Genomic DNA, 25,595 nt, shown 5'->3' with positions numbered 1-25,595 from the left:
ACTAGTTTGCATTGTACGCATCTTTTATTGATGTATCCATTAAATTTTGTCATCAGTGCAAAGTAATCAACTTCCACAAGAAATGAAATTATAAAAATGTTGAAAGTATGTTATAGACTAGGCTAAACTGCCTCTAATCATACATATAAATCATGTGAAGTTATATCTTGTTTTATTTTTATAGTTTTCTTCAATTACCATGTCCCTAAAGTCATTTTCCACTTTGTTAGTATATACTTTCTTGCCTTCCAAAACCAAGTGCAATTTCAATTAAGACCATTTTCATTTATTTTTCCCACTGGAATTCAACCGTACAAACTGAGGTAAACTTTGTTTTTTAGTTTTTGAAATGTTATCCTGGTTGTCCCACCCTTAAATTCCACCCTGTTAGGCTATATTGTGAAGAATGTTTGTCCTATCAAAAAAAACAAAAAAACAAATCTGACATAGTTAAAAAAGTTCTGTGAATCAGTAGAAGGTTAGCTAGCTAAATGTTGATCACTCAGAGCTATGGCTAATTTAGCTTAAAATGTTCAGTTCCTGCAAAGCCCATTTTTTCAAGTGCAGGAATTTGTTTCTAACACCCTCTTTTAATGTGCATTCTAAGTATCGAATAAGAAGGGATGGAAATGCCAAATTCCCCTCCAAAATAAAATGTTATGATCTCTCCATTCCACCCTGTTATGCTCGATCCATTCCATCCTGTTATGCTCCACCCACTCCACCCTATTAGACAAGTCATTTTAAATAATTTGACAGCAACGTTAAATGTTTGGCATACTTTTGTCTTATTTTGTGAGGTCTAATAGCATATATATGTTTTTGAGTACATGTTTTGTATTATTTACTACCCTATTGGCAAAAATGGGCACAAAAAAGTACCTGCTCTTAATAATTTAGATGCATTTAATTCATCAATAATTTTTTATTTTGAAAAACAAAAGAGATGGCATAAGGGACGCATATTATCCAAGAAAAGCTCCTTATTGTTTAACATTTACACGATTAACATGTTGTGATAACTATCCATATGTCCCTAATAGAGTGGAATATTTTCATGGCCAGTGTCTGAACAATCTACCCATAATTATTATTTTTTGAGTTCCCGAGCTTGACAAATATTTATTCCTAATAGTTAAACATATCTCTATTTTGGTAGAATGAAAAAAACTTGAAAATCATGTGCCTTTTATTCAAACACTTATGTATCAAAAATGTTACCTCAATCATATTTAAGTTATAGCATTTCGTTTATTAAATGTAGCTTAATTAAAGTGATTGATAGATATTAATACAATATAGAGATATTCCTTCTTGGAAATGAAATTAAACAAATGATTCTAAACAAATACATTTATATTTGAGATTAATGTTTCTGAATATTCTCCAAAAGTTTATTTTCTATTGGCTATTCAGTTCTGTGTAGTAATGCTCAGATTTTTTGTTTTGGTTTAGTTCATTATAAATGCATCTTGTAATAAGCTAGATTTGTTGTGTTCAGATGTTGAGCATGAAAACGCAGGTGGATGTGGTCTGCTGTAAATCAGTAGGAACTGATCTGTCCATGCTGGATATTGAGGATTTCATCACAGAAATCTGTCAGCTGAAGAAAGAGGTGGCTTCACTGGAGGCAAAGCTGAGAGAAAGAGGAGACAAACTGAACAGAGAGGTTTGAACAGATCTTCATTTCATCTTTAGCTGCTAATATGGACTGATTGTTGTGTGAATCAATGTCTTATTGTTAATCATACTCTCACTAGATATATTACTGATTGTGTTTGTCAGGATGTGGAGCAGGTTTGGGTGCGTGAGACTGATGGGACAGAAGCTCAGGATTCAGTCTGGAGCGTCAGAGATCAGAGATCCAGAGACACACAGGACTCAGAGCTCAGCCTCACTTTACTCTGTTATACTGACGCTCAGGATCATGAATCCACTGATCAAACCTCTGACTGTAACGCTGGAGAACAGCAGATGCTGCAGACGCCGCTGAAGATGTGCTCCGTCAAACTGGTGGACTGCAGGAACCTGATCGAGAGCAGAGGAGAAGAAACCACCGCAGATAATCAACAACACACTGATGAGGAAGAGGAGGAGGAGGAGAATAATGATGAGGATGATGATGATTGTGCTGAGAATAATGGGGAGGAAGATGATGATGATGAAGATTTCATTCCTCCAGGTTTGTTTCTCCTTTTATGACCTTTCCTTGTTTTTCATTACACTTGAATGTCAGCAGAGACTCTGCAGGATCAGGTTCATATTAACTGATGGTCTCTGATGATCTGATCAATAAAAATTTTATATTTGGGAACATAATGGCAAATGATTTTTATAATTTTTCCTCTATTGAGATCTTTAATGTGTTTTTTTAAGAGAGACAGATTTGCTGTGCCTGTTTGTAAGTCTGCATGATTTGACCAAAAATCGAATTACTATTATTATTACATTTGTTAATTATTATAATTTATCATGTTAGGTAAAAACTGATAGCCTGAATACACTGTAAGTTGCTTTGGATAAAACCGTATGCTAAATGCATAAAATGCATAAATTATAAAATCATGGAAGAAATGCATTGCGATTGCACAAATCTCTAATATGTTTTAAATCCCAAAATGTATAATCATTTTTGTTTATTTCAGATGATAAAGGCTGTTCATCTTCTGATGGAGAGACAGACTTAACATCTAAAGAGCAGCTGACGGTCAAGAGTTTCTCCTGCAGCACCTGTGGAAAAACACTGAGTTCAGAGAGTCATTTAAAGAGACACGAGAGAAAACACACAGAACAGAAAAGCTTTAGCTGTAGGAGATGCAACATCAGCTTTGCTACCGCAGAAGAGAAGAGACTTCATTCAAAAGAGCACAACGGGAAGAAGGAGTTTCATTGTGAACAGTGCGGGAAGGTTTTTTTCATTCATTCTAGTTTAAAACTTCACTTAAAGACTCACAGTGAAAAGTCTTTCCACTGCAGTGAATGTAACAAGCATTACAGCACCAAAGGAAATCTTGATGCTCATAAGCGAATCCACACAGGAGAAAGACCATACAAGTGTCCGCACTGCGAGAGAAGATTCAATTATGGATCTCATCTGAAGACACATATACGTTTGCACACTAATGAGAGACCGTATCAGTGCAGTGAATGTGGGAAAGCCTTCACAGACTCAAGCTCTCTAAAGTCACACCAGAGAATCCATTCTGATGAGAAACCGTATCAGTGCAAACACTGCGACAAACGATTCCGTCAAAGAACTGCTCTGAACAGTCATGAGAGGATTCACACCGGAGAGAAACCATATCTGTGCGCCCACTGCGGGAAGAGCTTCTCTGATCCATGTTCTTTTACATTTCATAAGCGAGTCCACACCGGAGAAAAACCGTATCACTGCAGCGTCTGTGGGAAGAATTTCAGTAAACATAATATATTTCAAAACCACAAGAGGACTCATACTGGAGAAAGACCGTTCAAATGCTCACAGTGTGAAAAGACGTTTGCTCGATCAGACGTCCTTAAGGTCCATCAGCGAGTTCATACAGGAGAGAAACCTTACTCCTGCTCCATCTGCGGCGAGAGATTTGCTTATTTAGGTAGTTTTCAGACCCACCAGAACAAACACGCTAAAGAACAAACTGCTCCAGAATCATCAGAGTGACTTTCATCAGTCAATCTGGGAAAGAAATCTTGTTTGGCTCGTCCTGAAAGTCTTCATTGAGTTCTTACTGCCAGTAGGTGGCAGTGAACTTTTTAATGTGGTGGATTGATCCAAGTGCTGTATATAATGTCATGTTTGGCTGAGTAGATCAGTGATTTTCTGTTAAACAAGACAGAACTATTAAAAATCATCATCACAAAAAAAACATAAGTACCTGGATTACAGTGAGGTAAAAAAGTATTTAGTCAGCCACCAATTGTGCAATCTCCCACTTAAAGGTCCCGTTTTTCGTGTTTTTTTTTTAAAGCTTTGATTGTGTTTACAGTGTGAAATATAATGTGTTCATGTTTCGCGTGTAAAAAAACAGTATTTTTCACACAATTCACCTATCTGTATACCGCTGTATTCACTGTCATCAAAACAGGCTGATGACTTCCTAGTTCTAATGTGCTGCACATAGTTTTACATGTGGATTATAATTTTCGGGAGCCGAGTTAAACATAAATTGTAAAAATTGATCTCTAAGTACAGCATCCCTGGGAAGCCCAAACAAAGATGATTGGACTCCGAGATGAAAATCAATCAATCAATCAATCACCTTTATTTATATAGTGCTTTAAACAAAATACATTGTGTCAAAGCACTGAACAGCATTCATTTGGAAAACAGTCTCAATAATGCAAAATGATAGTTAAAGGCAGTTCATCATTGAATTCAGTGATGTCATCTCTGTTCAGTTTAAATAGTGTCTGTGCATTTATTTGCAATTAAGTCAATGATATTGCTGTAGATGAAGTGACCCCAACTAAGCAAGCCAGAGGCAACAGCGGCAAGGAACCGAAACTCCATCGGTGACAGAATGGAGAAAAAAACCTTGGGAGAAACCAGGCTCAGTTGGGGGGCCAGTTCTCCTCTGACCAGACGAAACAAGTAGTTCAGTTCCAGGCTGCAGCAAAGTCAGATTGTGCAGAAGAATCATCTGTTTCCTGTGCTCTTGTCCTGGTGGTCCTCTGAGACAAGGTCTTTACAGGGGATCTGTATCTGGGGCTCTAGTTGTCCTGGTCTCCGCTGTCTTTCTGGGCAGTAGAGGTCCTTTCTAGGTGCTGATCCACCATCTGGTCTGGATACGTACTGGATCCGGGCGACTGCAGTGACTCTCTGATTTGGATACAGACTGGATCTGGTGGCCACGGTGACCTCGGAACAAGAGAGAAACAGACAAATATTAGCGTAGATGCCATTCTTCTAATGATGTAGCAAGTACATAGGGTGTTATGTGAAGTGTTTCCGGTTCAGGTTTACCTAATTAATGCAGCCTAAAAATCCTTCAGATTTGGATATTAAAAGCATATTAGTATGTGTATGCCAGGTTAAAGAAATGGGTCTTTAATCTAGATTTAAACTGCAAGAGTGTGTCTGCCTCCCGAACAATGTTAGGTAGGTTATTCCAGAGTTTAGGCATCAAATAGGAAAAGGATCTGCCGCCCGCAGTTGATTTTGATATTCTAGGTATTATCAAATTGCCTGAGTTTTGAGAACGTAGTGGACGTAGAGGAGTATAATGTAAAAGGAGCTCATTCAAATACTGAGGTGCTAAACCATTCAGGGCTTTATAAGTAATAAGCAATATTTTAAAATCTATACAATGTTTGATAGGGAGCCAGTGCAGTGTGGACAGGACCGGGCTAATATGGTCATACTTCCTGATTCTAGTAAGAACTCTTGCTGCTGCATTTTGGACTAGCTGTAGTTTGTTTACTAAGCGTGCACAATAGTCTAACCTTGAAGTCATAAATGCATGGATTAACATTTCTGCATTTGACATAGGCCCGTAATTTAGATATATTTTTGAGATGGAAAAATGCAGTTTTACAAATGCTAGAAACGTGGCCTTCTAAGGAAAGATTGCAATCAAATAGCACACCTAGGTTCCTAACTGATGACAAAGAATTGACAGAGCAACCATCAAGTCTTAGACAGTGTTCTAGGTTATTACAAGCAGAGTTTTTTGGCCCTATAATTAACACCTCTGTTTTTTCTGAATTTAGCAGTAAGAAATTACTCGTCATCCAATTTTTTTATATTGACTATGCATTCCATTAGTTTTTCAAATTGGTGTGTTTCACTGGGCTGCGAGGAAATATAGAGCTGCGTATCATCAGCATAACAGTGAAAGCTAACACCATGTTTCCTGATGATATCTCCCAAGGGTAACATATAAAGCGTGAAGAGTAGCGGCCCTAGTACTGAGCCTTGAGGTACTCCATACTGCACTTGTGATCGATATGATACATCTTCATTTACTGCTACGAACTGATGGCGGTCATATAAGTACGATTTAAACCATGCTAATGCACTTCCATTGATGCCAACAAAGTGTTCAAGTCTATGCAAAAGAATGCTGTGGTCAATTGTGTCAAACGCAGCACTAAGATCCAATAAAACTAATAGAGAGATACACCCACGATCAGATGATAAGAGCAGATCATTTGTAACTCTAAGGAGAGCAGTCTCAGTACTATGATACGGTCTAAATCCTGACTGGAAATCCTCACATATACCATTTTTCTCTAAGAAGGAATATAATTGTGAGGATACCACCTTTTCTAGTATCTTGGACAGAAAAGGGAGATTCGAGATTGGTCTATAATTAACAAGTTCTTTGGGGTCAAGTTGTGGTTTTTTTTTGAGAGGCTTAATAACAGCCAGTTTGAAGGTTTTGGGGGCATATCCTAATGACAATGAGGAATTAATAATAGTTAGAAGAGGACCTATGACTTCTGGAAGCACCTCTTTTAGGAGCTTAGATGGTATAGGGTCTAACATACATGTTGTTGGTTTAGATGATTTAACAAGTTTATACAATTCTTCCTCTCCTATAGTAGAGAATGAGTGGAACTGTTCCTTAGGGGGTCTATAGTGCACTGTCTGATGTGATACTGTAGCTGACGGCTGAATGGTTGCAATTTTATCTCTAATAGTATCGATTTTAGAAGTAAAGTAGTTCATAAAGTCATTACTGTTGTGTTGTTGGGAAATGTCAACACTTGTTGAGGCTTTATTTTTCGTTAATTTAGCCACTGTATTGAATAAATACCTGGGGTTATGTTTGTTTTCTCCTAAAAGAGAAGAAAAGTAATCAGATCTATCAGTTTTTAATGCTTTTCTGTAGGATATGCTACTTTCCCGCCAAGCAATACGAAATACCTCTAGTTTTGTTTTTCTCCAGCTGCGCTCCATTTTTCGGGCTGCTCTCTTTAGGGTGCGAGTATGCTCATTATACCATGGTGTCAAACTGTTTTCCTTAACCTTCCTTAAGCATAAAGGAGCAACTGTATTTAAAGTGCTAGAAAAGAGAGAGTCCATAGTTTCTGTTACATCATCAAGTTGTTCTGAGGTTTTGGATATGCTAAGGAATTTGGATCAGGAAGATAACTTAAAAAGCAGTCTTTTGTGGTAGAAGTGATGGTTCTTTGATACTTGTAACAAGAAGTAGAATTTACAATTTTGGCTATATGAAGTTTGCACAGAACTAAATAATGATCTGAGATATCATCACTTGGCTGAATAATTTCAACACTATCAACATCAATTCCATGTGACAGTATTAAATCTAGAGTATGATTTTGACAATGAGTAGGTCCTGAAACATGTTGTCTAACACCAATAGAGTTCAGAATGTCTATAAATGCTGATCCCAATGCATCTTTTTCATTATCGACATGGATATTAAAATCACCAACTATTAAAACTTTATCTGCAGCCAGAACTAACTCGGATGTAAAATCACCAAACTCTTTAATAAAGTCTGTATGGTGCCCTGGTGGCCTGTATACAGTAGTCAGTACAAACATAACAGGGGATTTATCATTAACATTGGTTTCTCTGGATAATGTTATATGAAGCACCATTACTTCAAACGAGTTATACTTGAAGCCTGCCCTCTGAGCAATCCTGAAAACGTTGTTATAAATTGAAGCAACTCCTCCCCCTTTTAGACGCGGCTCATGTTTATAACAGTAATCTTGGGGGGTGGACTCATTTCAAATAATGTAATCATCAGGTTTTAGCCAAGTTTCTGTCAAACAGAGCACATCTATATTATGATCAGTTATCATATTATTTACAAAAAGTGTTTTCGTAGAAATGGATCTGATATTCAATAAGCCAAGCTTTATCATTTGTTTATCCATATTGCATTTGTTTTTTATTTGTTGAACCTCAATTAAATTGTTAGCCTTAATTTTGTTTGGACGTTTTTTGTATTTTCTAGTTCGGGGAACAGACACAGTCTCTATAGTGTGATATCTAGGTGAAAGAGTCTCTATGGCCTGAGAATGAACTGACCTCTGTGACGTGAGGCAGCCAGCAGACGGTCGGTTTAGCCAGTCTGTCTGCTTGCTGACCTGGGCCCCAGTTAGTCAAGTATGAACTCTAAGACTACTTGCCATATTTCTAGAGAGAAGAGTGGCGCCACCCCAGGAGGGATGAAGACCATCTCATTTAAACAGGTCAGGTCTGCCCCAAAAGCTCGTCCAATTGTCTATGAAACATATGTTATTCTGTGGGCACCACTTAGACATCCAGCCATTGAGTGATGACAATCTGCTATGCATCTCATCACCACGGTAAGCAGGGAGGGGACCAGAGCATATTACAGTGTCTGACATCGTGCTTGCAAGTTCACACACCTCTTTAAAGTTATTTTTAGTGATCTCCGACTGGCGAAGTCGAACATCATTAGCGCTGGCATGAATAACAATCTTACTGTATTTACGTTTAGCATTAGCCAGCACTTTTAAATTTGCCAAGATATCAGGCGCTCTGGCTCCCGGTAAACATTTGACTATGGTGGCCGGTGTCTCTATATTCCCGTTCCGTACAATAGAATCACCAATAACTAGAGCACTTTCATCAGGTTTCTCAGTGGGTGCATCACTGAGTGGAGAGAACCTGTTTAATGTTTTGATCGGAACAGAAGAGCGGTGTTTTGACCCACGACTAAGCTGCCTCACCGTCACCCAGTTGCCCTGCTGCAGGGGCTCTGTTGCCGGAACCGGACAATGTAAAGGATTCCCTGAGCTAGACACATCCAAAGCCGTATCTAGAGCCCTAACATTCTTACTGTCCTCAATTAAAGTTTGGATGCGTGTCTCTAATTCTGAAATCTTCTCTGTCAGCCTAACTATTTCCCTGCATTTATCACATGTGAATACCTCATCAGCGACATGTGTATGTGGCAAGAGGTGGAAATAACGATAGCAGGCGAAGCCATTACTCACCGTGTTTGATGAAATATTCTTATTGCGGTTGTTTGATGAACTTGTGAAAAACTGCAGCATGAGAGAGGAGAGGAGAGGAGAAAAGAAAACGCTAATGACAAGCTAACGAGTGCTAACGCTTTGCAGGTGTACTACACTCACGGAAAAGTGAACAATCAAAGTTAATCTGATAAGATTGATCGATAATATCAGAAATATGGTGTGAATCAAGTTATATTTTACAACTTAAAAAAAAAACAAAAAACAGACAGTGATAAAAACAGCTACACGGAGCTAAGATTAGCTACAGAAGGCCAACAGGAAGTAGAGAAAACACTGTCCAACAGCGACACCAACAGGCAGGACTCTTCCACAACTCTTCCTTTTCTCTGCCGGAGCGCAACAAGACCACACCCCCTGTTTGTGAATTCACGTGGGCGGAGGTTAGTCAAAAAACTGTTTTAGTGAAGTCATTACTGCAGGAACTAGAGGGATGTAGTCCAAATGGGTCATTTTTTGTAGGCGAATTCTGTTAAATAAAATATCTCGCTTAGCATTGAACTTTGAGCGTTAGAATTTTACAGATATTATTTATACTCTAACAACAACATTACACACTAACTAAAGTTTAAAACATGAGATCATGAAGAACGGGACCTTTAAAAAGATGAGAGAGGCCTGTAATTTTCATCATAGCTACACTTCAACTAAAAGAGACGAAATGAAAAAAAGAAGAAAATCCAGAAAATCACATTGTATAATTTTTTATGAATTTATTTTAGCAAATTATGGTGGAAAATAAGTATTTGGTCAATAAGAAAAGTTTATCTCAATGCTTAGTTATATACCCTTCGTTGGCGATGACAGACGTCTAACATTTTCTGTAAGTCTTCACAAGGTTTTCACACACTGTTGCTGGTATTTTGGCCCATTCCTCCATGCAGATCTCCTTTAGAGCAGTGATGTTTTTGGGCTGTCGCTGGACAACAAAGACTTTCAACTTCCTCCTAAGATTTTCTATGAGGCTGAGATTTGGAGACTGGCTAGGCCACTTACGAAGCCACTCCTTCGTTGCCCAGGTGGTATGTTTGGGATCATTGTCATGCTGAAAGTCCCAGCCATGTTTCATCTTCAATGCCCTTGCTGATGGAAGGAGGTTTCCACTCAAAATCTCACGAAATATGTCCCCATTCATTCTTTCATTTACACGGATCAGTCGTCCTGATCACTTTGCAGAAAAACAGCAAGCAAGCAACGTATCTTTCCGATCTCCTCTGTGGGACGCGAGACCGGTCAGTGTCACTAATTTCCAAATCACTCCACCAGCTTGCTCCGCTCCCACTACTCTTGGCCCCGCCCCACTCGTGACATACCCCCTTCGCAGGCTGTGGGGTACCCACGAGACTGCGCTCCACCCCCTCCCCTCCCTCCGGGGGGACCGTTCAAAGTGACCTGCGGGAACCTGGGAGTAGAACAGACGAGCCGAGAGAAAAGGAGATGGAAGGATGAGGGGAGAGGGGATGGCAACGGCTCCTCCGGTGTTGGGCAGCCGGTAGGAGTGACCCGTTCCCTGCTCCTCCCCATCATTGTGGACAGCAGCAGGCTCCGGCCCCCTGGTGAACGGCGCCGACTCTTCCGCTACCTCATGGATGGCAGCCGCCCCTCCACATCGCAGCCGGCAGTGAGTTCGTCTGTCCCCAGCAACTCACTACAGCCCACCACCTCGAGCGTCGACAGTGGCACACTCCCTCGACTTGCTCGATGGCACCACGGGTTCACCACAGCGGCAAGGGATCTTCAGCAGTGCGTCCCTCCTTCCTCCCAGGTTTCGGCACCAAGGTAATGATATACAAAAACTTCAGAATCGCGGGAAGAAGGAAGCGGGAACCGGCAGACAATGAAATTAAACTTTAATTACCAAAATCAACACAAAACAGCGCGACAGCCCCTCGGGGATGACTGTCGCACACAAACAAAAACCAAAACACAAAATAAGGCCCAGGCCTGGTCCTCTCTCTTTCTTCACTGCCATCGTTCCTCTTTTGTATCCTTCCGATCTCCTCTGTGGGACTCGAGACCGGTGAGTGTCGCAGGTGTCGCTCTTTACCAAATCACTCCATCGGCCTCGCTCCGTTCCCACGGCTCTCGGCCAGCCCCACTTGTCACATACTGGCTTAAGCAGGGGGACAGATCTAGCACTGCAGGATTTGAGTCCCTGGTGGCGTTAGAGCCAGAAATCTTGCTTGTTTGTAGGTCACCAAATACTTATTTTCCACCATATTTGCAAATAAATTCATTAAAAATCCTACAATGTGATTTTCTGGATTTTTTTTTTTCTCATTTTGTCTTTCATAGTAGAAGTTTACCTATGATGAAAATTACAGGCCTCTCTCATCTTTTTAAGTGGGAGAACTTGCACAATTGTTGGCTGACTAAATACTTTATTGCCCCACTGTACATAGGGCTGTTAATCATATTTTATGCGATGAAGTGGCATAAAGATTGAGAGAATAACTAGCAATTGCATTCTATTTTTATTTTCATTGCTGGGAGGGATTCAAAGAGCCATGGTTTTTTCATTATCCATTTAATTACTGTTCTTACATAGCATGTATGCTGCCATGTAAGGTAAGATATTTATTGGATAGAAGTGAAAAATCATTTTGTGGCATCTACTTTAACTTCACTGTAACGTCAGATAGAATTAAAGTGTATGTGTGTTTGGATTATTGACCTAATGTGAACACAAAAACAGCTTCTTTTAACAGTATTTTAATACTGCCACATCTTGGCTAGAAATTACTGTCATTTACTTTAATTTGCATTAGAGACAAAGTCCATTTTAAGGGAAGTTTTACTATTCATATTTGCTAAGTCTCAAGGAATCCAAAGATAATTGTGCATCTGAAATCACATACTGTCTGAGCAGGTAGTACATTTGAATCTTAACTAGGTGACCGTTAGTAAAAGTATAGTGAATGAAATTTAGATGTGCTACATCTGCCATGGTGTTACTAGGGTGTGTGTAAGTCAAGTCAAGTTTATTTATATAGCCCTTTAAAACAGCATACATGCTGACCAAAGTGCTGCACACCATACCAAACAAAACATCCTTGTACAATACAATTTAAATGATAATAATAAAATATGAAAATAAACCAAAACAAAAGTAATAATAAGAAACATCATGCAATTTAAAACAATATTTAAGACTAAAAAAATATATATTAATTTAATAGTTAATATCAAATTACACATATGCCTGAGAAAAACAGTAAGTTTTAAGAGAAGATTTTAATGTAAGTGTAGGGGAAAGTCTAATAGACAAAGGTCGGGAATTCCAGAGCTTAGGACCAAGAACTGAGAATGCTCGGTCACCTTTGGATTTAAGTTGAGATTTTGGAACATTTAATATCATCTGAGTGGAAGATCTGAGCATTCTCACTGGACAATACGAGTGGAGAAGGTCTGAAATATATGAAGGGACAAGACCATGAAGTGATTTAAATACAAATACTAAAACCTTAAAATCATGCCATGCCATGAACATGAAGTGATGATAACACAGGTGTACGTAATATGTTTCTCTTTTTTTGTCCCTGTTAAAAAATGAGCCGCAGCATTCTGTACCAGTTGTAATCGCGAGAGCGAGGACTGATATATTCCAGCATATAGAGCGTTATAGTAGTCCAGCCTGGTTGAAATAAACGCATGAATAACAGTCTCCAAATCACTAAAGCTTAGAATATTTTTCAGCTTGTGAAGTCCCCTAAGCTGCAGAAGACTGGCTGTAACTACAGAGTTGATTTGTTTATCAAATTTTAATTCAGGATCAAGAGTAACTCCCAGATTTACTTTATCATGAATGCTATCTTGAAGGGGGCATAGGGTAGAACTTATATTATTTAAAAGGTGTGAAGTGCCAAACAACATATTACCAGTCTTCTGATTTAATTGAAGGAAATTATTGTCAATCCAGGCCTTAATGTCCTCTAAACAAGCTAGCAGAGAGGAAACTGAATCAGTACCTGATTTTAATAGAAAATAGAGCTGAGTGTCATCGGCATAAATGTGATATGAAACTTTATGGGACACAAAAATTAAACAATGAGGGAGTAAGAATAAGGAAAATAAGATTGGGCCCAGAATTGAGCCCTGGGGCACCCCACAAGTGATGGGAACTGAGCTTAATGAAAATTCTCCAGTTTCCATCAAAAAATTCCTGTTTGCGAGATGTGATGCAAACCAATCTAGTGCACCAACACGAATGCCAACTTCAAGGTCCAATCTCTTTAACAAGATATGATGATCCACAGTATCAAAAGCCACACTTAAATCCAATAATAGAAGAATAGTACAGTTACCAGATTCTACAGATAGTAAGAGGTCATTTACTACCCTCAAAAGTGCAGATTCAGTACTGTGTTTAGCTCTGAAGCCAGACTGAAAGGGATCCAGAATATTGTTATAGATTAAATAGGGGATCATTTGATTTAGGACACACTTTTGCAGAACTTTGTGCAAAAATGTAAGTTTATTAAAATCAGAAAGATCGAGATTACCTTTTTTGAGTAAAGGATTGACCAAAGCCTGTTTAAGGTAGAATGGTACAGTACCCGTTTGCAAGGAGCTATCGATAATAGAAAGTAGACTTGGCAACACAGAAGACAGAACATCCTTTATTAACTTTGTGGGAATGGCATCAAAAGAGCAAGTGGTTGGATTCATGTTAGAGATAATGCTCAACAGCTTAGAGTGTGAAAATTAGAAAAAGCAGAGGGGCAAACATTTGCATATTGATAATTCTGAGTTAAATTACTAGAGATCTGTGCCCTAATTTGAGTAACTTTGTTTCTAAATAAGTTACAGAACTTCTCACATAAGTCTAGGCTAGGTTCTCGGCCAGCCAGTCTAGAAGGGTTTAATACTGAATGTAATGTAGAAAATAGTATTTTAGGACAATGGGAATATTTTGAGATTATGTTAGAGCAAACTGCTTCTTGGAAGTCAGACAAGTTGCTCTGTAAGAATTGATTTGAGATCTGTAATTTGTCCTTTTCCCATTGTCTTTCTGCTCTTCTACATTTTTTCTTAACTTTTATGTCACTATTGAACCATGGTTGATTTTTTGATTTCAGATTTTTGGTTTTATAAGGGGCAATTATGTTTACAATTTCTGAATATTAAGGATTGAAACAATTTACCAACTCATCAACATTCTGATTCTGCAATGATATCATATCACTATAAGCTGGAAGGGCCAAAAAAGCATCCATAAATTGCAAAGCAGTGGAAGGGTTAATAGTCCTTGAATGGTAGGTATTAGGCTGGTTTACATGCCTAGGACAGGAAATCACACTGTCAAACAAAACTGGCCAGTGATCAGACAACCCAGCATCACTCACAGATATATTAATGATATCAAGGCCTAATGATAAAACCAGATCAAGCGTGTTACCCAGTTTGTGTGTTGGTCCTGATATGTGTTGTGTGAGGTTAAAAGAGTCTTAAAGATGAATGAAATCTCTCACAAGAGGTTTCGAAGGACAACAATAATGTATGTTAAAATCACCAAGAATCAACAACTTGTCAGTACTTGAAACCACATTGGATAGAAAATCTGAAAACTCTTTAAAAGTCTTTAACTTTTGGTGGTTTATACATTAAATCAAAACACAAAGCAATGGGCTAGTAAGATCTACTTTACACATTAAGACCTCGAAACTAGTGTAAGCATCAACTGGTAAGATCTTACATTTGAAACAGTCCTTAAAAATGACCGCAACACCTCCACCCCGCCTGGAAGTTCTAGGGCAACTATAATAGTAACAGTGTACAGGGGAAAGTTCAAATAAAGGGCTTAAGTCATTTTCTGTAAGCCAGGTTTCACTGATGAACATGAAGTCCAGAGTGTTTGTTACAAAGAAGTAATTTAACAGAAATTTCTTATTTGATACTGATCTTGCATTTAACAAGGCCATTTAAACCTCTGGCTGATAGCGGAGCGAAGTCAGGATGAGGCATCTCTGGCAATGAGCGAAGTTGAAATTCACCCCGCACGGAGTCGAATGGTGACACCACAACAGTCGCTTATTGGACGATATTACAGGAATATTGCCTGGTAATACAGTCATAGTTGATCGTGTAAGCTGCGCAAGGTGAGCACTACGGTGCACATAATGTGAGCGATGAAGAATACCTAGATAAGTAAATGCCCACCATAAGTAAATGTCTGATGACAAGCATGTTCCTGACCGATTGGTAAATCGAAATAGTTCAGAGTGCCTTGTCTGTAGCACAGCTCATAGTCGTAAGCTCCAATAATCAAACTCTAAACGTAGCATTTGTGGTGAAAAATGGCAGGCGTTAACTTTCAAGGGTCCAAGCATGGGCTTGTGGTCCAGAAGAATAACAAAGTGTGAGACTGCAAGATACTGGTAAAACTTTCTGATATCAAAAATAACCGCAAATTATTCTTTGTCGGCCTGGGCATAATTCAGCTCAGTGGTGATCATTGTTCTGGATGCAAAGAAAAGGGGCTTTTTCTGGCCATCATTTGAAAAAGGAATAATAAAGCCCTAAGCCAATAGGGTGAGGCATCGTTAACCACTACCAGGGGTTTCTTTTCATCATAATCTGCCTGTACCTTATGCGTTTTACTATTTTGGCTGAACACAAGTGGAATGGTTAAGAAGGCAATGCAGGGGTTCAGTGGCTTTGTTGGGAAGACTGCAGTTGTAAAAGTTTTAGTCACAACTGGCTTCAGCAAAGCATTTCAGTAGAACCCTTAGCCGTGCATTATGTTCCTCGATGGATTTGTCTGAAATTACAATTTCATCCAAGTATTGCTAGGACACATGGGATTCCTGCGAGCAAGGTGTCCATATATTTTTTTAAATATTGAAACCACTGTTGACACTTATCAGACTGCAATCATAAAGCTTGGAAAAGTCTGTTTTGAGTGTAACGGATATGCAGGTCATCGATTCATGGGTTAAATTCAGGCATACAAATGAAACCTTTTTACACTAAATGCCTGGCCTGGCACCAGCCTGGCTGGGCTTAAATTAAATTAAATTATTTACGATACCCGTGCGAGCCTCAAAGGAGACACAAACCCACACACACACACACACACATAAGCACACACACACAAACAAACTTTCTTAATTTCTTTACCTTCGTTATTTTATTAATAAGATGTATTTTGAATATGTTGTGTATTGCATAAAATGGTTAATCCTGTGTAAGTGGTTAAAGTTGCTGAATTGTAAATGGGAAATGTTTTAAGCATGAATGTTCTCAAAAAGAACCATGGGTTGTAATCCTACCCCTGACCAGCTCATAAAACTTTATGACCCCTTCTCTAATGTGATTGTTTAATAGTGGAAATCTAGATGTTTCAGGTCAACTACTGATTGACCCACTTAGAAGGTAAGCCATCTAATGGCAGTCTCCTGTTAAATCGACTAACAGATCTCTGTCCTTTCAATTCTGATTTGAACTGCATGTCCACTTTTACCCTTTTGGATTAATTTCACCCTGTTTGATTAATTTCATAATTATTAATGATACCTTACAGCTATCATTTGTTATTATAGGATATTATTCAGATTGTCCTTTTAATTCTTACATGCTTATTTTAAATTTTGATTTAAACCAGTTTTGAATTTTTAATTTGAATTAAGTTTTCTGCTCACCAGGTTAAGCACAGAGAGGCAGTACTCCCCCCTTGTGGTGAAAACCAGCTACTTCTTCTCCCGTGTTTCATTCCTGTCTTTTATTTTGATTTTTATTATTTTCTTCTCTCTTTTGGCTTATTTTTGGTTATTTTGATAATTACTATTATTATCATAATTCCTTTGTTTTGTTTTATCATTATTAGGTAAAGCTGTTACGTCTCAATTCTACATATATATTTACTCAATTGATGTTACACAAACCAAACCTTAATTAACTTTAAGTTTCCTTTGTTCATCCTTTGTGTATTTGATTGTAGAACTCCCTTGGTGATTGGACAGTCATCTCAGGTTTCCAGTGAGCAAGGCTGCCCGACCGGTGTTACCGACACTGGCTGTGAGTGAAACTCGGTTCCTCTTGTCTCTGTCCATTTGTGGCACGCATAGGAAACATCAGCAATTTGGCACTCCAAAGGTTGTGTTAAAAGTCACAAGCAGTTCAAGAGGGCTCAATGCCAGAGTAACGGAGGGCCGGGGACACTGCGGTTGAGTGTTTGGGGAGCGCCAGAGAGGTTGACCAAGCCACTGGTTTCCACCTGAATGACTTCAATTCACCCAGGTGAACCAAATGTGATAAAACCCATCCACTTATTATAAGCCACAGAATATTAGATATTCCCCCGGATATATTTTAAGTGTTTGACCCTTTTGCTTCTTAAAGCCACACCATATTTCTAGGTTTCCTACCCAGATAGCCCACTCATCTGTTGGCCCTATCTTAAAACCTAGCAGTAGGCTTAGGCCTCCTTATTCTCACTAACACATTGTGTTTCTATTGTTTTTATCTCATTTCAAGTGTTGCGTTTCACTTTGATCTTTTTCTATCCTCTGTTCTGTTGTGATTTGTTTCTTTCATTTCACATAGAGACAGTAACCTGTGAGAGCCACCAAGGAAGCTAAATAGTAGAGCGAAAACCAGCAGTGTCATCACGCGACCCGCTAGGCTACTGCCTGTCAAATCTCCATTTCAGGTCCTTCGTTGACCCAAGTTAATTGGCTACTGAACTGTCTGACTGTTTGCATCAGTAAGCCCCAAAATTCTCATAAACGGCACAGCCCGTATGAATATAGCTCGTTAACCGTAGAATGAACTTGCATTGGTCTTTTTGTGTGTGTGCTGTACTTCTCTCACCAACAGTGAAGTCAGGATGTTCCAGTCATCCAGTCCAGCAGTCCACGGGGGCCACCTCTCAAAATGGTTGAAAGCAGTGACGACCTCCTTCCTGCCCAAGGACGCCAGTAACCTGCAGCACCCAGAGCAACTAGACACCGAGCTAGATGAACTGATGGCACACGATCCAACCCAGAGTCGTCTTGATCAGCTCCTCCTCGAGACCCAGAACCAGCGCGAGAAAGAGGACGACACAGATCCAGAGCTACAGAAAGAAGTGGAAAGACTTCACAATTCCCTGCAAGATATTCGCCTCGACACAGATCAAAGAGAACAACTGGAGAGAGAAGCCAGAAAAGAACTCAACAAAAAACTCCAGCAAGGTGATGCTCTCCTAAAAAGAGCAGAGACTGAACTGAAAGAAAGAGACTTTAAAACCTGGGCCTGCAAAACACATTTGCAAGCGGCCCGAGCTAAAATCAACAAGCTTACTCTGCAGAGAGACGAGCTCCAAGATGAACTTGACACTGTTCACACAGAACTGAGACAATCTCACAGATTACAGAGTGGCTGGATCGGAGAAATGCACACCACAAAGCTTCTCCCGGCCCGCCACTCCAACCCTTTCAACCAAGAACCCAGAGCTGAAAAAGGGGGTGTAATCTCACAGCTCAAGAAATCACCAGCCAGCTTACAAGAACACCTGTCAACAACGGAGGGGAGAGAACCCTTCCAGAGAACGAATGCCACGCATGTGATGTGCATTGTTTTCTGGATCGTCACACAGAGACTGTCAAAGCGTACTACCAGCAAATGCTACAAACTTTGATTGTTGAATTCTCTGATCCAGACTCAGACCATGGGCTCCTTATTGCTATGGACCTCAAACAGAGCCGACTTGAAAACCCACAGACTTTCTGTAGTCAGCTACGAAAAGCCTACTTCGGAGCATGCAACGAACCCGGTATGGAACAGGATGTCAACTTAAAAACTCTGTTCCTTCGAAACCTACGTGCCAGTTGGAGATTTCATCTCAGAGTTCCTGCGTGTCTACGTAACAGGACTACACAAGAGTTACGGAACTTGGCCCACAAAGCTTGCACCAAGCAAAAACTATTTGTGAAAAGACTGTGAAAAACCCCAAAATCTCTGTCTCTGAGCACTGCTTGGAGCTAACTCTAGAGGGCGCCCTACAACACCACAGTCCCAGACCTTTTAACAGAGAGTCAATACCGTTCCAAGCCAGCAGAGGGCAACACAATCGTGGTGGTGCTCGTCCAGTGCACCAGAGAGAGCGATTCTGCACACCCTGAAGTAGACAGCAAACGTCCTCACACCAGGTACCACAAACACAAGGTACCAGAAAATGCTGTTTTGACTACCTGCCTTCGCAGCGAGCTACACAAGACTGGTCCTAACCACCCATCGATCGTCACACCTGCCCTGATGCCAACATTCCTGGGCAGCCTTGTCAAAAAGGGGGTGGGCCGAAAAGGAGTCAGCATGGAAGACCTGATCGACACAGGATTAAACCTGACGGTGATCTCATCTCACCTTTTCAAAAGACTCCAATTTGAAGCTAAGAGACAAGATCGAACTCTTACTCCTCAAACTTATGAACTGAATGTACAGTCGTACAGCCAGAATGACATCCGGTTTGAACCGGTTGTTTCCATTCACCTCACAATCGGTCTGATAAGTCTAGTACATCCCATGTATGTCTCACCAATGAACACTCATACATTTCTCATCGGCAAAGACCTGCTAGACCACTTTGACCCTTTTCTGAACTTCAAACAGCTAAAAGACTTTGCTCAAGTGCGAGAACCTCTTTCCCTCCAGCCACACAGGTTGCCAGAGCCAGACTGCCAGGTCACAGAGGTCACGGGAACCCCAGCACCCAGCCGTGGCTCAAGTTCAAATTCAAGCCCCTGCACCTTAGTCAACAAACAGGGTACGGTGGTACCAGCTTACGCCAAAGGGGTCGCTGTTCGGCTCAACCTGCAATGTGGTCAAACCTTAAACCACACGCTGGGTTTCTCCCAATCCTCACCTGAATGTGTGGAACTCGGATTCACACTTGAAGCCACACCCCTCACTGAAATGTCATCTTGTATAGTCTACATCCTGTGCAACAACTGCACGGCAACGGACATCAACATTCCCAAGGCCTACCGGCTGGGATGGCTAGTGAGCCATGACTTTAATGACTTTGGACTAGTACTACCTGTCATTGAGCCCATTCCACCTGCACTGATACCCGAAGGGAGTACAAACAACATATTGTGCACCCTTCAAATTTGTCGCCATCACATCTGTCATGTCGGTGAGCAAAGACCAGGTGTGCAGAATGGATCTGACAGATGACCAACACCTCGCAGTATACACACCATCAGTCTCCCACCAGAACTTCAGTGAGACTGATGAAGCTGCTAAACCTCTCAATACCAAACTGACATTAACACTTGGTGACCGTCAGTTCACCTTCAACAGGTGTCTGTTCGACTATGCCAACTCACCAGCTGAATTCAACATCTGTTTGAACAAAGCCTGTACAGACTCTAACTATGCTAGACTCAGTGTCGTGTGCCATCTTCCATGCTGTAAACAGAATGGTTTCAAAACTGCAAACAACAAGCATGTCAAACACCAACACCTGTTCCAGCAATGTGATAACATCACAAAAACATACAATGTGACTGTGTACTGGAAGAAGGTAAAAGGACACTCGAAGCTACCAAGTCGAGACAAGGACTTAAAAGATCACACTGAAAACTGGTGCACTAAACAACATTCTGTGGTCACTCCCAACCCACCCACCCACCCACATTCAAGGTTGAAGTGATTACACACAGCATGAGAACTTTACTAGCTAAACTGTCTACCTCAGAAACGCTTAAGCTGGCTCCGTTGTCTACACAGACCAACATAGCGGACATGCGGGCTTCAGAAACCTCCATAATTACTTTGCTTTACCACCTCTCAGACCCCTCCATCCACCCTGGCAACCAGTCTACAGTCACTTACAACCAACGCCCCAGACCACTGCATGATACACAAAACATGCTGCGTGCACAGAACAATATTGTGGGTTGTGCACCGTCTGACATCACAATGCCAAGGCTTTTAATGCCACAGAGCAAAAGGGGGATAATGCCAATATATTTCCATGACGCAGCATGTGCTGCACCACGCAGCACCAGAGCCACTGACAAAACACTGAAGCAAGCGTCATGCCAGCAGCAAGATGTGGCAAAACAGGGGCCAGGGTGAGCTAAACCCAGTCGCCGCCCACGAAGCAAAGAGACTGCCCTGTCCAACCAAAGACAGTCCTCGCTTGTTTCTTTCTCCCCTTTCTCTCTCTCTCTCCCTATTATCTGTACCAGGATGCTGCTGTGGTTTGCCGTGCTGTGCTGTCAGCCAAAGAGAGGACAGCTGCCACCGAGAGAACCACTGAGACTCCTGTTCACCGATGACAGGGCACACTACCCCAGCACTGTAACCGAATACAGCTGTACAGGGATCCGATGTTGTGTATTGCATAAAATGGTTATTCCTGTGTAAGTGGTTAAAGTTGCTGAATTGTAAATGGGAAATGTTTTAAGCATGAATGTTCTCAAAAAGAACCATGGGTTGTAATCCTAACCCTGACCAGCTCATAAAACGTTATGACCCCACTGGGCAACAGGACAGGAAAGAGCCCGTTCACCGGTACCTTTTTCTCAATGTATCCTAAACTATTACTTTTTCAATGTGGTCTCAATGTATTAAGTATTGCTTTTGGTGCATTAGAGATTCCCCATATAAATTGGAGAATCTGCAGTTTTTATTGTGTGCTAATCAAACGTTAAATGTGTGTAATTCTGCATTTGAATGTAACTTTTTGTTTCTATCAGTTATATATGTACTGTTTGGTGTTTTTGGAATTTTCATGTTGTGATCCAACTATCCACCTGTATAAAAGGTGTGTAAAAATGTATTAATCTTGAATTACGAACTTGCTAGAATATCACTGCTGAGATCTGACAAGCCCTAAATTATTAGGGTGGGTGTTTCCACAGAGACAAAGGAACTTTTTCCCGCTTCAGATCGCGGACGTTCATTGGTTGTTCACGCGAACAGAGGCGTGAACCATTTCAAGCCATAAGAGCCGACCCAAGAAGGTCCGCCTTCTCTTACTCCCTCTGCTAACCTGCTTCGACCCTTGTCGCTTCCGCTCGTTCCTCTGAGCGGCCTCGGGCCACTCGAATATCGCCATCCCTCTCAGCCGGGAGCCATTCTCATTCTCAGCCATTCTCATGGCTCCTTCGGAAGCTTTCGTTTTCGTTGTTTTGTTTCTTTTCTTTACTAAGTTTATTCAACTATTCGCCTCTCAACACAATGAAGACGAATTCTGGAACACTGTTTGTTGAACCTTTCAAATACCGCGCAAAGACAAAAGACCACGCTGCTCCAGCACACCCACGCTGGTTTCAAAAGACCAGCGCACAAAGCATCACAGAAAGACCACGCTCACGCATGCTGGACCATGCAAGTATCTTTCTCTATGGAGATTTAAATGCTGCTTAAAGTTTGTCAATGATTTGAGTCGTTGTTGGCGTCCAAGGGTTCTGTCTGTGAGTTTGCATAACTGAGCTCATTCTGAGACCACGCTCTCTCTCTCTCTCACCTCCCTCCTCTCGCATTCATTCTCTCCCTCTCTCCCTCATTTGGATTCCGTTATGTCTTGTACAAAGTCTTACTGTCTGTAGTGTCGTGCGCGTATTTACTCTGTGTGATTTGTAGTTTGATGTATTATTAGTTCAATTATTAAAAACCCATATATTCACATTACGAGTCAATGAAGTGTCTGATCTTAGCTACAAGCTTTATTTTGAGTAACTAAATTTATCATAATGATAGGATAATGTTTTCATGGTCAGAGAATATTTTTCCTTGAATTATAAGAAGTGATAACTTTATTGAAAATTGATAAGTTAATCTTACGGCCGTTTGCTGGACAAACCACTGTTGGATTTGCAGTAATTTACAGTAAGAGATATCACAATAATTGATATGAAGAATGGAATATTGACATATTAATGAATAAATTACAGTGCCCTGTAATGAGTTATTGATAAATGCAATTGAGCTATTTTTCATAATCAATAACATTTAGTGTAACTGTCATATGAGATATATATTAATCATATTCCTGATTAATTATTCAAATTCCCTATATATCATTTGAGTTAATTATTATGTACAACCCAATGCGGCTACAGAGTGTTAATAGTCATTTAGTGGCTGCTTTGTCATCCAATGGAAGCTGCTTCAAAATTATTTGAGCCACCAATTTATTCAGCTCCTCATCAAACTGTGAACGTAATGTGGAATATGTTTTAGCACCACACACACTGAGCAGCATGGAACATTTCTTTGCATCACCCTAAATTTCATTTGCATGGAAAAACATTCCAGTCTTTCAATATATATATTCTTCAAAAGAATTACTTGAGCATTCATCAGATTCTTTGATGTGGCCGAGCATAGTCATGTTGGCATCTAGACAGCAGTGTATTACATTCACTTTAACAGTTGTCATCGACTTATCTGCACACTTATCGCCAGTGAAAGATACTTGAATGATGGGGCTGCTGTAATCTAAACTTTTACTGAAATCAATCTAACAGGACTAAAGCATACATATGATGGACATTTTACTGCCCCATATGAAGCCACAGGAGAGGATTTGTGAAAGGCAGTAAAGCAACTCTGGTAGATCATGCAATAATGACAACATGTGTAAAACTTTTTTTAAGAAAATGCAAAGTAATAATCTTTTCAGATGCAGTATATGAATTAGTACATGCTCCTTTTTTGTCATTTTTTGATCTCAAAAACTGCCCGACATGAACTCTCCAACTGTTAGCAGTTGCTATTATAATTTTGTACTTTTATAGATATTTTTTTAATATTTTTATTTCACGTTGCACTTTCTCCCATTCATAGTACTGATTCAGACATAGAAATGCAATAATATATTTACCTATACTATAATGGTGCAATGAGCTTGGCAAATAAGTACAGAAATAACAGCAAAAACATTGTTTTCCCCAAAAATATTTCTGTTTGTGTGGTCACTCGCTATTGAATTTCATTGCAGTTTGATAACATCACATTTGCCATAATAAATAGAATTAACTACATTTTTATTTTACTGTAGAACAACTAATAAACACACAGTTTATGTTTCAAAAATGTAATCGTATATTTTGGGCTATGCATGCTGATGATGTATACTGAAATTAAATGTTTATTTATTTATTTATTTTTTCAAATTAAAAATTGCTAACCCGCAATTAAGAACTGCTGACTACACAGACACTCTCAACCTATTGTGGATCTGAAGATATTAAATAGTCACTTATAAGAAGTGTTTTGTAATTATCCGAAAAAGTAGTATAAAGGGTATCTGGATATTTAAACAGATGGGTCTAAGGATCCTCAATCTGGACAAACGAGTTGCGTTTGGAGTTCCAGAGATGGGAATCGAAGTACATAAGAGACTGTCTAAATGTTTATCTGTATTGAACTGATGGGTATTGGGTTGGCTCTATAGTGGGTAGAAGAAATTGGAGAATAAAAGTGTCTTCTTTATAGATATAGTTATCTTTGTCTAGCTCCGGTTCATACTCCAGTGCAGAGGGTGGCGGTAATACACCATTGAAGTTGGATGCTAACCGCTGTTAAACATGAATGAAGAACTTCTCTCACTGTACTGTAGGAGGCGCTGTGACGATCTTAGCTCAACGGTAAAAGCGCTGCAGAAAGAAAGACGGTTGGTGGCATGGTACGTTTTAACTATGTTCTTGGTGATTCGCTGTTTTTAGTGCGCTAAAGAGCTTAAATAAAGCGTTCGTTATCCAAATCTGGTTTAGGAACATTAACCTATATGTTTTTATAAAGTAAGCATAGTTTTATAAATGAGATATTTGTAATAAAACCACATTAGGCTAAGCACAGATGCGCCATTGTTTTACTTACATTAACTGTATAATTGTGACATTTGTATGCTGGACACTTTTGAAGGATGCCTAAAATCGATTCAATCTCACATATAGTCATATTTAAGCAACAATGTATAGCCTAGTTCATTAAATGCAGTAAAAATGATGTGCTACATTTTCATAAAATATTGTATAGCTGGCATTCGTATTCTACAGTGAAACTAAACAAATGTGTCTAAATGGATACATTTATATCTGACAATAATTTTTCTGAATATTCTCCAGAAGTTAATTTTATTTATTCATATCTGTGTAGTTCTGCTCAGATTTGTAGTTTGATTTAGTCCATTATAAATGCGTCTTGTAATAATCGTTATGTGTTTTTGTTCAGATGTTGATCATGAAAGCACAGGTGGATGTGGTCTGCTGTAAATCAGTAGGAACTGATCTGTCCATGCTGGATATTGAGGATTTCATCACAGAAATCTGTCAGCTGAAGAAAGAGGTGGCTTCACTGGAGGCAAAGCTGAGAGAAAGAGGAGACAAACTGAACAGAGAGGTTTGAACAGATCTTCATTTCATCTTTAGCTGCTAATATGGTTGTTATGTCAATCAATGTCTTATTGTTAATCATACTCTCACTAGATATATTACTGATTGTGTTTGTCAGGATGTGGAGCAGGTTTGGGTGCGTGAGACTGATGGGACAGAAGCTCAGGATTCAGTCTGGAGCGTCAGAGATCAGAGATCCAGAGACACACAGGACTCAGAGCTCAGCCTCACTTTACTCTGTTATACTGACGCTCAGGATCATGAATCCACTGATCAAACCTCTGA

At 39.8% G+C, this 25,595-nt stretch overlaps 2 protein-coding genes across 2 annotated transcripts in view; both read left to right on the top strand.

Moving 5' to 3' along the window:
- LOC127949471 (zinc finger protein 501) overlaps positions 1–25,595 on the top strand; it is a 167,043-nt gene that overhangs the window by 25,858 nt on the left and 115,590 nt on the right. The gene's annotated exons all lie outside the window — the stretch shown is intronic.
- Positions 1–25,595, top strand: part of LOC127948394 (zinc finger protein 91-like) — an 87,993-nt gene that overhangs the window by 35,698 nt on the left and 26,700 nt on the right. The window contains exon 3 of the mRNA XM_052544830.1: positions 1,786–2,182. Within this exon, the coding sequence (XP_052400790.1) occupies positions 1,786–2,182 (397 nt within the window). The remainder of the gene's footprint in view (positions 1–1,785; positions 2,183–25,595) is intronic.

The sequence above is a fragment of the Carassius gibelio genome, chromosome B1, assembly GCF_023724105.1.
Source record: "Carassius gibelio isolate Cgi1373 ecotype wild population from Czech Republic chromosome B1, carGib1.2-hapl.c, whole genome shotgun sequence".
NCBI classification, from domain to species: domain Eukaryota; kingdom Metazoa; phylum Chordata; class Actinopteri; order Cypriniformes; family Cyprinidae; genus Carassius; species Carassius gibelio.
The sequence above is the reverse complement of the archived record's forward strand: the minus strand, read 5'-3'. Positions and strand labels throughout refer to the sequence as shown.